We start from the raw sequence: 18,245 nt of genomic DNA, 5'->3' as shown, positions 1-18,245 counted from the left end.
CTTTGATCATTTTATGCCAGTGCTTTATCAGCTGCACTGGCTCCCAGTCCATTTCCAGGCCCAATTCAAAGTGCTGGTTTTAACCTTTAAAGCCCTAAATGAGTTGGGACTGAATTACTCGAAAGAGCACCTTGCCCCATATGTCCCGACCTGGACCTTAAGCTCTCCTTCGAAGGCCCTGCTCTGAGTGCCCCTGCCACATGAGATGAGGTGGGTGGCTACTAGGGAGAGGGCCTTTCTGATGGTGGCACCCCATTTATGGAACAGCTTCCCTAGTGAGGTTCAGCTGGCACCATCTCTTTGTTCTTTTAGACACTTGGTGAAGACATTTCTGTTCACTCAGGCTTTTTAAATTTGATTTTTAAACTGCCCTGAGCCTTTCTGGATGGGTGGTATAAAAACTGAATGGATGAATGGATGAATGGATGAATGGATGAATGAATGAATGAATGAATAAATAAATAAAAATAAAATTGATTTTTAAAAAGCAAGTTTTAAAACTTTGTATTTGTTCATGTTTGTAAATTGTGTTATGTGTTTTTATTGGATGTTTTAACATTGTGTTGTGAGCCACCCAGAGAACAATTTCTTATGTGGCAGCTAACAAGGTTATTATTGTTTTATTATTAGTATTAATAATTTGGAAGTGAAAGGGGCTTTTGAAAAATAAGATCGTGATTCCTACATACTTAGGGGACTTTCTAGGTACATAGAAGTAATTACATTCATTAAAATAAAATTAAAATCTAAAAAACAAAACACTGGCATGATGAGCTTCCCGAATCTGTGGAATCTTAGGCATGACTGTGATAAGAAAACACTAGAGAAACTTATGTTACTGCCTATAGTAGAATCTTCAGGTTTCACACTGAATGCCAAAGATAGGAACTCCTATCTTTGCTGCTACCTTTTGTTTATGTGCAGGACAAAACCATGCTGCTGCCCTGTCCAGACTAAAATCCTGGATTTATTGGTAACTCTCACTTCTGCCTTGAGGAAGAAAAATGTAGGCGGTGGTCTTAAACAGGGATTCTCAACGCTGGGTCTCCAGATGTTTTGGGACTTCAACTCCCATAATCCCTAGTCCCAGTGGCCTTTAGTTGGGGATTATGGGAGCTGAAGTCCAAAAACATCTGGGGACCCAACGTTGAGAATCCCTGGTCTAAAAGACCGAGAACTCAGGCAGATTGTGTGGTTACATTTGACGGCAGTTAAGCCATGTAATTCTGAAGGTTTCAGTTGTGGGAGGGAAGTTTATACATTCACACACAAAGCTGCTAACATTACACACTTTGGGAAACAGATTCCATGTTTTTCCTCATGTTCTTAAAAAGGTAACTGTTTTATAAGAGATAGTAAACATACATTAAATTACTTTATTGGGTAGCCTGTGTATTATTTGGGGGGGGGATGGAGGGAGCTTATAGGATCATTGAAGTAAGCAAGGCTCCTGTCCCAGTCTGGCTGTAGTCTTGAACAGGAGCACTCATGTTAAGGGCTGGGGATACTCAGCAGCATTTTGTGGCAGGTCCCCACTTGTTCTCTCTAAAAGCAACCTGGGTGGTTCCATGACTATTTGTTTCAAAGGAAAATGGGGCCACCCACAAATAAGCTTGTATCTGGATGTTTAGGATCCCACAGGGATGCACAGCAGATAATGTATATTAGTTTGAACCTTGAACAGGAGAACCGTGCTATCAGCAGATTTGATATTCACGGATTTGGGTATCTGTGAGGTTGGGTAATTGACACCCGACCTTGGCATACCTGACCTTGGGGGGAACTCCACTAAAAAGAATTAATTTCACATTACTGCAGGGCTGGGATGGCCGGAAATGACCTCGGAGGTCATTTCAGGCCAACACCGTAAGCAATGGAGCCATTTTGTGGCTCAGTTTCCCCCCAAAAGCAATTTCCACCCACAACGTTTTGTGGGGAAATGGGGGGATTTGGATTAGGGGAGGCATTCCTGGACAGCTGGAGACCTGCAGAGTACGATATGGCACTCTTTTTTTGCCTTTTGAGGTTGTGTTTTTTGTGGATTTTTGCCCTTATCTTCAGTGTCCAGGAACCTGACCCCCCCCCATTGCCTCAGTATCCATGGTAGTAGTGGACAACAAAACCCTGCATCTGTATCTCAATGGATGCAATTAGGATTGGGGGAATGTATTCCATGAGGTTTAAAATTTCCCCTCCTGGTATTATATGAGTACATTTCAGGAGAGAGGAAAAGAAAAAGGAGAGGTTTTTTGCCCTCAGAAACCTCTCTTCTACACTCAGTTGCTCAGTTTCGAGGTTGGCTGCCAACCCTTAATTTATGTGATGGAGCACATAAAAGATAAATCTATGTGCTTAAAGATAAAGATAGATCTATGTGCTTTATCACTATACTAGTATTTTGAAGCCTTTTCCTCTCCCCTTTTCTGATTTTTTTTTAAAATACTGCCGCCGCCGTTGCCGCCGAAGTCCCACCCTCCCTCCCTCCCAACTTCCGAAACCACCTTACCCCGGCCCGTGACAGTTGAGCAAAGGAAGACCTCAATTGAAGAGGGAAAGAGGAGCTCGCAAGCAGTGCTCCTCCCTCTGCAAAGCCTCTTTCCGAACTGGCGCTTGGGGCGGAAAGGCAGCATTTTCACCTTTAGTTTTCTTCGGCCTCCGCTCGGCCCCCGGTCCCGGCCTCCGTCTCCCTGGGCTGGTCTGGACCCCCGCCGCCATTCCCCCTCCCGCCACCCACCGCGGCCCGTGTCTCCGGCCGGGCCCGCCACCCAGGGCTCCAGCGGGCCCGCCACCCACCGCGGCCTGCGGCTCTGGCCGGGCCCTCTGCTGCCCGGGCCCATTCCTGGATTCCTGGGGCGGCTCTTTCTGGCCACCCAAGATGTTTGGCGGCTCCTGCCGCTCGGTCCTTTGCCGCCTCAGCCAGTCTCTCCCTCCTCCGCAGTCCCAGCTTCTTCAGCGCGGCCGTTTGTGGCCGCTCAACATGGCTGCCAGGTGCTGGCCGTCGTGTCTCTCTTGGACTGTTCTGAGCATGCGCTCCGCACATGCTCAGAACAGTTGAGGCACGAACACACGCTTGGTGTCCGTCCACGGACGGACACTAAGCGTTTTATTAGAGAGGATATTTAGGTGATCTCCAATCAGCACTATAAGATTCCTGTTCCAGGATGGCTGGAACCCTGAAAAGAAGCTCTCCTATTAGTGGCTGGGGAACCATGGCATTTTTTGTTTGTTTGCAGATCTCTATTTGTGTTTTATCACACACACACACACACACACACACACACACACACACACGTTCACTTTGATTTCTTTCACTTAGTGGTTTATGTCTTTGAAAGGTGTCATTTTTCCTTCCCAGGGAATAAAATTGAAGTGTAGCAGTACTTATGCACACTGCCCAACTCTATAGTGTTTGTTCTCATTTCTCAAACCACACCTTTAGTTCTCCATCCTAATAATTGGCAGCACTTCTGGCTGTTCTTTGCCTCTGGTGCAAATAGCAACTGGCACCTTTCAACACAGTGAAAGCTCTCCTTGTGGAGAAAAAAAACCCTCAACAACATCCTGAGGCTGTTCTCAAGAGCAGCCAAGCCCAGGCGTAGGCAGCCAAGCCTGGGCTTGGCTGCCCATGAGAACCTCCGGGATCCACGTGGATCTCCGTGCTGCTGCGGCACTAAACCTGGCTTCCAAGCCTGCCTTTTAGCCGGGGTAAATGACGTGAGTGCTCCGTTAACCCAGGCTCTGGGATTGCGTGTCAGTGCGAGTTGCTTACAGCCTGTGCTGACACAGAGTTGGGCACCTAGAGAGGCTTCCCCTGGGGCAATCCCCCAATCCCGTCACTTGGCACGCAGTGCTCTGTAGGATACCCGGAGGCCGGGGTATGTTGTCCCGGCTTCCAGAGATTGGGCCACGTGGGAGCGTGGTCGGCACTCTCAGCAGGGATTGTTCTCTCATCTGGGTGGAAGGTAAGGACTGCACAGCCTCCCACTGCCTGCCCACTCCCCTGCCTGCCTGCCTGGTCTTGAGAATAGCTCCCCTATGTTTTGATAAGAGGTAGGCAGAATCCTGCCCTTTGCCACTTATTCAGCTTTGGGCAATGGTGCTGCTGCTTTCATTTTTCTTCTCATCCTATTGACTCCTGCTTGTGTTTTTGCTGCTTTCTTAGTGTTTGTATGCCTCACCATTCTTTATCTCATGAGTCTTTTCTTCCTGTCCTTTGGAGGAAGCAGCTGTCCTGATACACTGGGAACAGAACATGAGATGCATCCCTTCACTCAACCTGTGTGACTCTGAAGGAATTCAGTAAAAAAAGCCAACAGACTTCCTCTCGCATGACAGACATTGCTATAGATGGGGGAGAGATTAGAGACTTCTGGCTGGATGCTTCTGGGCTCTACGCCACAAAGTGTCTGATACTCTGGGAGTACCACAGGGTTTCTGTACCGTGCCTGTGCCTAAAGAAATCCTGGAGGCCCTTCAGTGTCCTGCTTTGATGCGATGCACCCACAGAATGGCATTGCCATAGGCATCAGCTGAAGCAACAGGTGCTGCTCTGCCCTTTGGGTGTCTCCGGCACCAATGCATAGGAGGCAGGTCCAAGGAATTAAAGATCACGTTGCTATTTACTCAAGCTTGTTATGCAACAAGAGTTTCCTCACAGACTTGGAAGAACTGAATGGTCATCTAGTTCCTACATGCCTGTTCCAGATTCTCAGCTATCCACCAGCTAGGCTTTCCCCACCCCAGATTATTTATCTAATTTAGAAAGTAAGCAGAGAACAGCTGCTTTAGTTTCAGAGATTGAACTAATTCAGAACTTATAAGGGATCAAAAACCAAAAAAGACACAACTTGTGTCATCTATTGATTCAAGTGGCTGCAATAAATAATTGTTGCTGCTATGAGACTCTAATGTTTACTATATTTCTAATTTACTGACAGCAGATTACTCAAAGCTACTTCATGATGTGCTTAAAAGTACCATTTAGTAAGCAGATTCTCTGCATTCTTCTCCCAATGGTGAAGGGAATATTTTGCTGTTATCCTGAATTTCTGCTCAGGTGCAGAAGAGGTGGCAAGATTCTCTTCACCACTTAGCAGGATGCAACAATTCATATAATTCAGACACTATATTGTCAATACACACAAGTGCCTGTACACATGTACACGTTTGGATGTGCGTGACAAATTCACCTGTGATGGCTTTATATTATAGTGTGGGTGAAGGATGACATTTTTATTTGACCTCTGAGTGAAGTGGAACAGATACAGTGGCCCACATGATGTGCAGAGTTACATTCATTCATTCATTCATTCATTCATTTTATTTCTATACGACCCACTACCAAAGTCTCTAGGTGGTTTACAGCATAAAACAAACCAAGAATTTAATAGTTAAAACATATAAAAATCAGAGTAAACACACCAACTAACTTAAAAGCTTGGCTGAAGAGATGTGTCTTTAGTTGTTTCCTAAAAGCCAACAGGGATGGAGCAACTCTAATCTCAGCAGGAAGTGCATTCCACAGCCCTGGGGAGGCTACAGAGAAAGCATGCCTTTGAGTCACCACCAGATGAGCTGGTGGCACCCTCAGACAAAACTTCCCTGAATATCTTAATAGGTGGTGGGGTTCATAACGAAGAAGGCATTCTCTTAAATACCATGGGCCCAAGCTGTTAAGGGCTTTATAGGTAATAACCAGAACTTTTTATTTTGCCCGGAAACCAACTGGTAGCCTGTGTAGATCTTTTTGAATCGGAGTAATATGGTCTCTACGGGATGACCGAGACCAATTTTGCAGCAGTATTCTGCAACAATTGAAGCTTCCGGACTACGTACAAAGGCAGCCCCACATAGAGTGCAGTAGTCATCTCTTACTGCTGTGCACCCAGGCTGCTGTGGATTCCTAAGCAGTCCCAACACTGCTCTGAATGAGTGTTTGTTGGTATCTCTATTGTCGTGAATGGGGAAAGTGGCAGTAGTGCTGAGTGCACAACCACTTGCTCAGAGCAGCATCAGGATGGCTTAGGAGTCTGCACACAGTGCTATGGGAATGTAACTCTGCACATATGTGCCATTGTACTCAATGAAAGGATTATTTACTTGGTGGCTAGTTCTCATTCTGTCGACATACAGATAGTAGCTCTGTTAAAAACTTAGGGCTTTTAGTCAGAGCCTGAACAGTCCCATATGAAAGCACATATCCTTCACAGGTGAAAGCACTAGTCAAACAGTTTCAAGAGTTTCAATCGGACAATGATTGACTTCGTCTCACTGGACATTCCATGAGGACAGGTGCTTTGAATGGTTCTTCAGGGTCAGTTTGGTCAGGCTTTAAACTGCCTTTGAAGTTGCACAGCAGTCCTGGTGGGTCCTTAGTGTCAATGGGAGAATGTGCAGTATGTCATCTATTCCCAAATTTTATGCATGTTGACTATAACATGAATAGAGTGCAAATAATTAGAATTATAAGCAACCATTGTAAGCTACCACCTGGCAAATAGTTTATGTATTCAGCCTTCATTTCAACTGTGACTATGTTGTGTATGCTGAACTGTTTCCTTCTTTATTCTGCTGTACTATTTCCTCCTTTTTCCCCCCAAATTCAATTTTTATTAATTTTTAACAATAATAACCATTAACAATCATAATAAACACAAATGGACTTCCCGCGCACCTCCCTTCGTGAAATAACAACTATAAAGTTTACCCTTATTATAATATTAATAAAAAACACAAATTTAAACCTTTAAAATAGAAAAAAGAACCACTAATCTACCCAACCTGCATTTCAAGTACTATTTCCTCCTTTATTCAGATAGTTAAATACTAGCAGAAGCTTAGCCAGACTCCGCAGATTATAAGCCTTGTTTCTTTAGGACTCTTTAGTCTGTTCTCATGAACAGCCATGCCCAGGCTTGGCGTGCGGTGCACTGTGGGATACCTGGAGGCCAGGATAACTTGCTCTGGCCTTGGAAGGATCTGCCCTGCTCTGCACAGAGCAGCACAGATTGTGTGGGAGCACGAAGCACACTCCCACCAAGCACAGGATGCTCGTCTGGGGGGAAGGAAGGCAAGGTTTGTGAAGCCTTCCCTCTGTCCGCCCACCCGCCTGCCCAGTAGGTTGTGAGTAAGACACGTGTGTGTGTGTTGAGTGGAGATCCCAAATTCTGTAACCAAAACAAATATTAATTTCCCAAGATGTCACAATAAGTAGAATCAAAATAAGTGTTCTGTATGTTAATTGTGCATTTCAGGGGTCTCTGTACCAACCTGAACCAGGATGGGGGTGAGACGTTTAGCTTTCAACAATTTCTGGAATCTCTCAGTCTTCCACAAGGCTTGCTCAATGCTGCAGCTTTTAGCATGGGTAAGGGAGGTGCAGATTCTTTTGTCAGATTGGTCATGCTGGTACTTTGTGGTTAATCTGGAGATATCAACTGGCCGCCAACTTTTGGAGTCATCTGTGTAGTTCCCAGAGTAGCAGGGCAGGTAGTTAGGAGGGAGTTTTAAACTTGAAGAAAGCCAACTGTCAAATCTGTCATCAAATCAAAACAATTATGATACTGTAAATCTACCTTATTATTATTTATTTATCATATTTATATACTGCCTGACATGTGTATCTCTAGATGGTGTACACAATTTAAAACACAACAAATATAAAACAGAGTAAAAACAATTAAAACTGTTCTGCAGAATAAAAAAGTTAAAACAACTTCATTGGATAAAAACAAACAGTTTAAAATTAATTTCAATTAAAAGCCTGGGAAAACAGGTGTGTCTTCAGGGTTTTCCTAAAAGCAATCAGAGATGGAGATGCTCTTATTTCAACAAGGAGCATATTCCAAATGCCCGGGGCAGCCACAGAGAAGGCCTGGTCCTGAGTCACCACCAAACATGTTGGTGGCAACCATAACGGGACCTCTCCAGGTGATCTTAATAGGCAACAGGGTTCATGACAAAGGAGGCGCTCTCTTAAATACCCTAGGCCCAAGCCATTAAGGGCTTTGTAGGTAATAACCAGCACTTTGTATTTCACTCAGAAACATATTGGTAGCCAGTGCAGTTCTTTTAAAATAATCCCTTTGGGTTGTCCCAGAGACCAGTCTGGCTGCCTTAACCCAGGTAAGCTCTGGTACACAGTGGTCCTGCCAAATTCGTATAACTCTAGAATTAATATTCCCCAAACTGATCTATAAGCTGGCTAGCTACATATTATGTACTTTTCATGCATAAAAGCCGGCATGAAAAAAGCTGGCATGATCTATAACCTGGCTAGCTACATATTATGCACTTTTAATGCACTTTTCATGCATATTATGCACCTTTCCTTCCTGGAGGGAATGAAGGCAAGGTTTGTGAAGCCTTCCCTTTGCCTGCCCGCCAGGTAGGTCATGTGAAAGGCGCGCGCGTACGTGTGTGTGTGTGTGTGTGTGTGTGTGTGTGTTGTGGGGAGATCCCAAATCTCATAACAAAAACAAATACCTGGAGTTTCTCAGGTTGTCCCCACCCCCACCATTCCACACAGCATTGCACAGTAGAAAAAGACAATACTGTGTTTTAAAACCTAAAAGACAGCACTGATAAATATAACCCAATCACAGCAAACTTCATCAACCATAATCATTCCAAATACAAATCACACAGGGGTGGACTGAATGATACTTTCCCCTTCTACATGTTAAAAACAGACGTACCATGCCAAGAATGCACCCATTGACTTTCATGGACATCCAAAGTCCTCCTGGTGCATCCCTTTGTCATATGGGGAGAGGGCAGATTGTCTGAACCACTGTTGGTATTTGTAGGGTGTGTACAGCATTGGTTTGGGTAATTTGCCCCTCACATGATGAAAGAATATACTGGCAGGCATTGAAACATTGGTGAAAGACCTCACAGTCGGTGTACTGCTCACAGCCCATTCTCTTTTTAATTGCATGGGCTTGTTGTGGGGTGGTCGGGGTGGTGGGAAGTATCATCCAAACTGACCCACAGTTATACCAGACTGGGAACAAGCATTACATTTATTCTTAGAAAAGAAATTCCATAACTCAATTGAAAAGAGTGTTCCTCTATACTACTTGTTTCCTTTTCTAACTGTGGACTATCTAGACAATTGGAATCAGTCACATCATTGGATGTGTATTAGATATGCCTGTGATGTGCATATGTCTAGTGCTGATCAGATGATGTTGATCAGATGATGTTCACCACTGCACATGTTTTGGTTTTATAATTTGGGATTGGCTTTCTCTATTTTTGCAGTTTCCATTCTTTCACTGCTATTGTTGACACTTGGGAGTCATCTCGTCTTATTTTGACTTTCCCCACCCCCCCACCGGGCAAGTATTCAAAGCCTTCAATTAGATGTTAAAGATTTTCTTGTTTAATCAGACCCCTCAATATTGCATGCACATACAAACTCTTTACTTCTCCTTTCTCCCCCACCCCACACTTAATAAGACTGACTGTTTTGTATAAAAAATTCCAACAACATTGAATACACATTAGCAATAAACATTCTTAATTGTCATAATATTCTCTGTAAAGACAGGGTAAACTGTTCTAATTCAACCTCACCCTAAATTGAATGTTAACCATTAAAGATAGTTTGGGCAAGGTATTCTGTTTAGGGCTGGGTTAGAGTACTGTTTTATGAAGCTGTATTAATAAGAGAAAACTAATTTTAGTGCTTTCAGAAATTATATTTTTTATCTAATCTATCTCTTTATTGATCAAATTTGTACACTGCCCCAAACATTAGTCTCTGGGTGGTTTAAAGTTAAAGTGTTCCATCCAGTCGATTTCAACTCCTGGCACCCACAGAGCCCTGTGATTTTCTTTGGTAGAATACAAGAAGGGTTTACCATGGCCTCCTCCCATGCAGTATGAGATGATGCCTTTCAGCATCTTTCTATATCGCTGCTGCCCGATACAGTACCAGCGGGGATTTGAACTGGTAACCTTCTGCTTATTAGTCAAGCTTTTCCCCACTGTGCCACTTAAGGTGGCTAATCTGGGTGGTTTACAGTGATATAAAACAGGTTAAAACACAGAAAATAAAAACCTAAAACAATTTAAAACCGGAGTCAGATTAAAAGGCTTGGGTGAAAAGGTAAGTCTTCAGGTGCTTTTTAAAAGTTGTCAGAGTAGGGAATGCACTCCACAGTCTCGAGGCAGCAACAGAGAAGGCCCATCCCCATGTGGCCACCAGACAAGCTGATGGCAACTGGAGACAAACTTCTCTGGATAATAACGAAGGAGGTAAAGTTGTGCCGTCAAGTAGGTGTCAACTCCTGATGACCACAGAATCATGTGGCTTTCTTTGGTAGAATACAGGAGGGGTTGACCATTGCCATCTCCAGTGCAGAATGCCTTTCAGCATCTTCCTATATCACTGCTGCCCAATATAGGTGTTTCCCATTGTTTGGGAAACATACCAGTGGGGATTTGAACCAGTAACATCTTGCTCCCTAGGCAAGTTAGGTTCTCTTAAATACCCAGGGCTTTAGCTGTTAAGGGCTTTATAGGTTACAACCAGCAATTTGTATTTTGCCCAGAAACATATCAGCAGACAGTGTAGGTCTTTCAATACATTTAATAACACATTTAATTTTAAAAACACACACATTTGACATTATTGACTCTGTCATTCTTTAAGGGATATTAAGAATTGAGTCCAACTTTGCCTAATGTTTTATGTACCCAATCTCAGTTTCAAAACAAGGAACTCATGAGCTTTGCACTAAAATCTCAAATTAAGGGAGTCATCTTAATAGAATCTCTTCAGGGTTTCTGGTTTAATCATGAGTGTCTTTGTGTTGGCTTTATTTAAAACTGTATGTTCTCCACTCCAGAACAAAGTAAAATCTAGCTCTTTCCACAAACAGCTGAATGAGTGTGGGAGAGGATCTAATTGCCAGTTTATATCACTGAATGTTTACACTGAAAGCCAAACTGCACATGATCATATATTTATTTAAAATATTTATATCCTACTCCTCCATTATGATGTTGCTTGGGGCAGCTCAGAAAGACAACAAAAGAGATAAAACAATACAAAATTAATAAAATTCGGTTAAAAAGTAGACACAGATAAAATCAGATGCACAGATTAAAAACTTACTGGAACAAAGAACAAAAAAACCCCTAAGAAGTCTTTCTAAAAAGATGGGTTTTCAATCATTTCTTAATCATGTTGTTTGGTTTGGTTTTTAAAATGTAAATAAATTTACATTTTGCAGCTGTGGGGCCTCTAATTTGAATCAGAACTGTAGTGTATGTGGGTGGAGGAAAGGGGTTATCTTTTGTCTTTGCCATGTTTTCAATTTGGATTGGGTGCTCCATGGCTGTTATGTGTATTAAAATCCAGGCAAGTCCAAATGACGGGCTTAGTGTTGCATCTACTTTGGCCATTAGTGGAGTGGAAAGAATGTTGGACTAGAACCACAGACGCTTGAGTTCAGCTGTGAAGCTGTTTGGGTGATCTTAGGTCAGGCCCCATCTCTCAGTTTAGCCTACTTTGCAGGGATGTTGTGAAGATAAAAAGGAGAGAAGCATGGATGCCAACCTGGGAATTCTCATTTGTATATCTGAAAAAGAATCTGGGATAATAACTGCACAAGGATCATCAAGATCATGCTTGAGTAGGAGTCGAACAGAGCTCTTTCGCGACCAGAGCTAACAATTTATTTGCTGCCCTTCCTTACCTTCCATCAAGAAAGGGTGGGGTAAAAATGTAGTAAGAATAATCAGACAAGTCTCAAAAACTAATAGCATTTTTAATTCAGGAGATAAATATTTTTAGGCTGTGAGGCCTGATATACCCTTGAGTCTCTCACCTGCTATTTATTATATCTGATTGATGCTCATATAGGACAGAAGAGATGCAAATTAACATCATGGCCTATATAAGTTTAACATTTCATTTATAAACCACCTGATGAAGTGTGTGAAAGTGCCTTTAGAGCCTTTCACTGGGCCTAAAATCAGGCCTTAAATAGGAACCTGGAATGGACCAGCACTTAAAGTGTTCAGTCTGGCCTTGAAAGAGCCCAAGATCCCTAATCAGCCATGATCTCAGTGATCCTTGGGCATTTCCTTTCCCAGCCTCAATTTTTCACCTGTAAAAAGGGGAATTCCCAACACACACACACATTAATATTGCTAAAGGTTGATACAACTCGATAAAGTTTGCCAAGTAGTGAGATAACTGCAAAGTAGTTTGCATGCTTTAAGGATTTCATAATTGCAAATGTTTACTTCAATTTTATAATGTTGCTTTTTCCTATAGTTTAGCACTCACCACAAACATCAAACACTTCAATCCAAATGAATGTTTTTCTTCTTTGCCTTTAGGGCAAAGTGGAAAGACCGTGGGAATGCAACTTTATCTGCCTTTCATCAGACACAGAGGACCATATTAACCCGCCTCACTAGTAACCCAACATGCCATCATAGGTGGTGCCAGAATAATTGTTCACCCTTATATCATATTCTATTGTCAGAGGCCTATAAAACATATCATGTGTACCAATTAGTTCCATTATGCCACAGGGTGAGGAGTTAATAAACCCATTTTGCTAATGGGAGTTGATCCAGACAAATATAAGAAAAGGGGGTAGGATGAAGCAGCATGATCAGTTAATGGAATGGGTGTGGAGACCTGCACGAGAACCACTTCTTATTAATGAAGAGTGGGCCAGTTCAGATTGTATCATCCTCTGGCTATGCCCACCATGTGACTGAAAGTGAAGGCATGCAAATTCTGCTGTCTCATCTACTACGCATATTCAGATGAGGATAATGATTGCACCCTTCCAATCACAATGATCGAATTTGTGAAGCTGGAATTACACAGGGCAGAGGTTGTAACTCTGTTACGTCTGAATGCATGCAACCACAGTTTCGCAGTGAAAGCAACCTGTGGTTTGCCTTGCCAAACTCCAATTTGAACCTTTGGTTTGCAGTAAGGTTCACTTTAGAGACCTGAGGTTTGGCTGCCAAACCGTTAAGTCCGAACACAGACAGTGCCATAACTGTGCTTCCGAGCAATTTTTAAAACCTCAGTCATAGAGACGATGACATAGAACCACCCGGGATTGTGCCTGCTCCATGCCTGCGTCACTTCTCACTGGATCTCTCTCGGAGCAACAGCCTCATCCCTCCTGTCTCCACTGCAGCAATGCAATTGCCTAGCAACAGGGACACCACCACACCCCACCCATAAGAACAGCCCGCTGGATCAGACCCAAGGCCTATATAGTCCGGCATCCTGTTTCACACAGTGGCACACCAGATGCCTCTGGGGAGCCCACAGGTAAGAGGTGAGGGCATGTCTCTCTCCTGCTGTTGCTCCCCTGCAACTGGCATTTAGCGGCATCTTGCCTCTGAGGCTGGAGGTGGCCAAGCTTGTCAGCCTGCCAAGCGGCAGTCACATACGGGCATCCCTTCTTCCCATTCTGTCCTCACTCCTGTCCTTTGCTCCCCACTCCTATTTTTTGCACACACAAAATGGGGAAGGGGACCCCAGCCCTTTCCCATTGGGGGTACCTGTGTGGTTCTTAGGGTTACTCCTGAGAAGGGCCAGGCAGCAGGAACAGCATTGCCAACATGATAAGGGAGATTCCTCAGGTGTGATGGTGACAGATGCTGATCAGAATGGACCTCTCGCTCATGAGAATGTAAGACCATGGGGGGGGGCATGTCCTCACTACTTATGAGAAGAATCATCTGTGGGGACAGGGGTGTCAGGCAGAATAACTAATAATGTGTAATGACAAAACAACCCCTTCTCCCACGGATCACCCTCTCACAAGAGTGTCAAGCTCTGGGGGCTTTATAGCAAGCCTAGACAGGAAAGCCACAGGGATGGGTACCCTGGCAACTGCTCTCCCTGTCTTGGCAATTGCCACCAAGTAGCTTTCAAAGCATCTCCCCTGCCAGCCTGTCTGCCCATGTGCACTGTAGCTTGTGCCCTGAAATGGCAACCCCATATGGTGCAATGCTAGCCTGAACCCAAGAATTCTGAATGGGTGTTCCCCCCCGTTAGGCTCTGATACATTATGATGGAGTATAGGATACACATGGTTAGGCTCTGATACATGGAGCATCGCAATCTCCTTTGGATCCTTGCAAAGCTTCACAGGGGAGAATGGGGTTGCTGTGCCTGAACACATTAACACATGTTCATGGTTAACCAGAGAGAATGGGGGTCTCATGCAAGCGGAGCCCCCTTTGTTGGGTTAGCTGAACTCATGAGCGTGCAGTCCGGTTGAAGACCAAGGGTGTTTAATGGTCCTCCCCAGTAGACAGGCCCTCTCATGAGAATACTAATCCACCGGCAGCAATCTGCCAGGGGAGAAGGAGTGTGGTTTGGTATGCATGGACTGCTTTGCTCTAAATGATTGAGCCCTGGGACGCAGCTATATATTTCAGGCAAAGATTGGTCGTGTGTGGGCAGGTTGGTTTTCAGGGAAGCTTGTTCACGATTGCTGATTTTATATATATATATATATATATATATATATATATATATATATATATATATTTTTTTTCATTGCTAAATTTCTGAAAGAATCCAGGTTTCCCAGAGTAATTTGCAAATTGTTGGGCTACAGTTGTTAACAGGGTGTGCAATACCCAGACTAGTTAGTTATGACTAAGTTATGACCACTGAAATAGAAATGACAACTTAATCATGAGAAACCTGTCCCCTAAATTAAATGGGACTTAGTGATGATTAACTTAATCTGGATGCTGCCCAGGATTTCTAAGCACTTCATTGTATAAATTGCATTACAACAAAGGTTTATTCTCCTCCCCCTCCTCCTCCTCCAACAAGGTTTGCCTTTGCTCTGTCCCTAGTGGTGCCCAGTTGGTGAGTCAATGATGTCAGGAAGGTGCCCACCTTCCTTTGCCATAAAGAGTAACAGGATAGTGGGTGGAATGGAGTTGCACTAAATAGCATTTCCTTTGGGAAGACTGGGCAGAAGTAAATTTAGCTCGTGCCCAAATTCTGACTATTTGCAATGTATAGAATCTGGAAACTATTTCCCCTGCTTGTTTGTTTTTTAATTCTACTACTCTTTAGGTTGGTACACTTTTTTTTCATGTGGAGCTATTGCTGTGTAGATATCTTAGAAGCATTTCATACACTATAAAGAAGCAAACTTGGTTTGCCCCCAATGTACATGGAACATTTGGTTACAGACTATACCTTTTGCATTCTACAGTCTTTGGGCTCCTTTTTTTTTCAATTTAACAATTCCGTTTCTCCTTTCTCCTCTCCTCCTTCCTTCTCACTCTCTCTGCCCTTCCAATGCCACCCCCTCTCTCTACAAGCTCCCCATTAGTACAAATTTCTAAATAACAGAACTGATTAGCAGATGAGATACAACCCTGACCCCTGCTATCTTGGCAAAGAGGCACCTTTTAACGTTGTGATTCTCTTTATTTAGCAGGGGTAGAATAATTGGCCCTATCCACCCCAGCACAGTACCTCCAGTGCCTGTTGCTGGTGTCTATCTTATGTTTCTCTTTATATTGTGAGCCCTTTGGGGAAAGGGATCCATCTTATTTATTTAATTATTTCTCTGTGTAAGTCGCCCTGAGCCATTTTTGGAAGGGCGGTATAGAAATCGAATTATTATTATTATTAAGAAGAAGAAGAAGAAGAAGAAGAAGAAGAAGAAGAAGAAGAAGAAGAAGAAGAAGAAGAAAATGATGCTTCATGCATCAGATGAACACAATGGAAGCAAATGCTACAATAAATGTGCTAGTCCTTTAAGCTCCCACAAGACTATTAGGTTTTTTTCTGCATCAAACTAACATGATGGCCCCTCTGGAAATTGACCACTTGCATTTCCCAGGGCTCTCACCTCAGTATATCCCCTAATGACCTCTCTACTTTCTCCCAAATGTCTCTGAATGCAGTGTGACATTGTGCACCTCCAGGTAATCTCCTTGCAATCTCCAGGTCTTCCCATGACACCCCTCCCCCACCTGTCATAATGAGAACCATTTCAATAGTTACATATAAAAAAACAAGTGGTTCTAGTAAGAACTAATCAGCCTACATTCCTTTCACTGTCTCTACATCTGGACTAAATTTGGTGCAAATAGAGGTCCACAAGTTAGATCTCTTGTATCTCAAATGTTCATGTGTCCACCATCTTGAATCATGGTGGATGTCATCATTACAGATTGCAACAAATTTGGTTCAAATTGATTAGACAGACCTCGATAGTGCACTTGCGCCTCAAATGTTTATTCATCTGCCATCTTGAATCAGGGTGGGTGACATCATCACAAACTACACCATTGGGTCCAAACTACACCCTATGTGTCCATTCAGCTGTAGCACATTTGATTCAAATCAGTTAGACTGTCCACAAGTTAGTGCACTTGCACTTCAAAAGTTTATGTGTATGCCATCTTGAATTGGGGTGAATGACATCATCACAATATTTGTCATTGAATTGTCCATATGTGTCCCTACAGCTGTAGCAAATTTGATTCAAATCAGTTAAGTGGTTAATAAGTTAGCTCACTTGCCCTTCAAAAGTTTATGGTTCCACCATCTTGAATCAGGGTCGATGACATCATGACAAGCTACGCCACTGAGGTGTCCCTGTGTGTCACTCACTGCAACTGTACCTAATTTAGTTCAAATCAGTTAAACAGTCCACAAGTTAGCCCACTTGTGCCTCAAACATTCATGTGTGTGCCATCTTGGAATGGTGTGGATGGCATCATCACAAACAATGCCATTGAGATGTCTTTATATGTCCCTACAGCTGCTGCAAATTTCATTAAAACCGGTTAAGCCATTCACAAGTTAGCTCACTTGCACCTCAAAACTTTACACGTCTGTCAACTTGAATTGGTGTGGATGACATCATCACAAACAACGCCGTTGAGGTGTCCCTGTGTATCACTCACTGCAACTGTACCTAATTTGGTTTAAATTGGTTAGACAGGCCACAAATTAGCCTTCTTGAGCCTCAGATGTTCATGCAGGCACCATCTTGAATTGGAGTGGATGACATCATCACACACCACACCCTTTGGGCATCCCTATGTGTCCCTACAGCTGTAGCAAATTTGGTTCAAATCGGTTAGGCCAGGGATTCTCAACGTTGGATCCTCACGTTATTGGACTTCAACTCCCATAATCCCCAACCAAAGCCCACTGGGGCTGAGGATTATGGGAGTTGAAGTCCAATAACATCTGGGGACCCAACGTTGAGAATCCCTGGGTTAGGCAGTTCACAAGTTAGCCCACTTGCGCCTCAAAAGTTTACGCGCCTGCCATCTTGGATTGAGGTGGATGACATCATCACAAATTATGTCATTATGGTGTCCCTATGTGTCCCTACAACTGAACCAGATTTGGTTCATATTGGTCTAGGTGTTGCAAAGTTGATGGGGCATGGGGACACATGAACACACGGACAGACACACAGAATTCCGAGTGATCTCATACGCCTTCTGGAAAGTAGGCTAAAAAAATGAGTCTTAAAACAACATTGCTAATGCTAGTTACAGTAGTATTTCTATGTAACAGCTGAGACCTAAAAATGTAATTTGACTTTGCTTGTTGTGAAATAAATGACTAGCTAATCCCGCACAGAGCATCTGTGCAGCAGTACACTCCCCCCACCTTCAGGCCCAGTTTGTTCACCCCCCAACTTTCTATCACAGTTAGTTTTCCCCCCACCCTTCAGACCCAGTTATTTCTCTACTTTCTGCCCCAGTCTCCCCTGCCCTCCCCCACCTTCTGCCCCAGTCTCCCCTGTCCTCCCCCACCTTCTGCCCCAGTCTCCCCTGTCCTCCCCCACCTTCTGCCCCAGTCTCCCCTGCCTTCCCCCCAACTTCTGCCCCAGCAGTAGTTGGGGCTAGCCATCACACGCCCCCCCCACGCTGGCATGCCCAGCTTTGTGGCTGGCCAGTCACCCGACCGCTCACCCCCCAATGTCTGCTTCCCCCCCCCTTTCTCCCTCCCCTCCCAACAGCCAGGCCAGGGCCCATGCCCACCTCCTCCTCCTCACGAAGGCGGCCGGGCTGGGCGAGCCAGGCTGTCCCATCACCTCCGCCTCTCGCTCCTGGCGGCCAGGTGAGGCTGGGCCACCTCCTCTGGGCGGGCCAGGGCCTGCCACCTCCTCCTCCTCCTGCCAGTCAGGGCCTGCTGCTGCTGCCACTACATCCTGCTTACCCAGGTGGACCAGGACCAGGACCAGGGCAAG

General features: G+C 44.1%; 1 protein-coding gene across 5 annotated transcripts in view; it reads right to left on the bottom strand.

Moving 5' to 3' along the window:
• DIPK2B (divergent protein kinase domain 2B) overlaps positions 1 to 18,245 on the bottom strand; it is a 370,971-nt gene that overhangs the window by 41,795 nt on the left and 310,931 nt on the right. For 4 of the 5 annotated variants that reach the window (XM_053309380.1, XM_053309381.1, XM_053309378.1 and 1 more), the window contains one exon: positions 7,270 to 7,534. In XM_053309380.1, the coding sequence (XP_053165355.1) occupies positions 7,270 to 7,534 (265 nt within the window). Of the gene's footprint in view, positions 1 to 7,269; positions 7,535 to 18,036; positions 18,144 to 18,245 lie in introns of those variants that run through there. The other variant, XM_053309379.1, reaches the window with a different exon arrangement.

This window comes from Hemicordylus capensis, chromosome 3, assembly GCF_027244095.1.
Source record: "Hemicordylus capensis ecotype Gifberg chromosome 3, rHemCap1.1.pri, whole genome shotgun sequence".
NCBI lineage: Eukaryota > Metazoa > Chordata > Lepidosauria > Squamata > Cordylidae > Hemicordylus > Hemicordylus capensis.
Note: the sequence above shows the minus strand (reverse complement) of the source record. Positions and strands in the feature narration are given on the sequence as shown.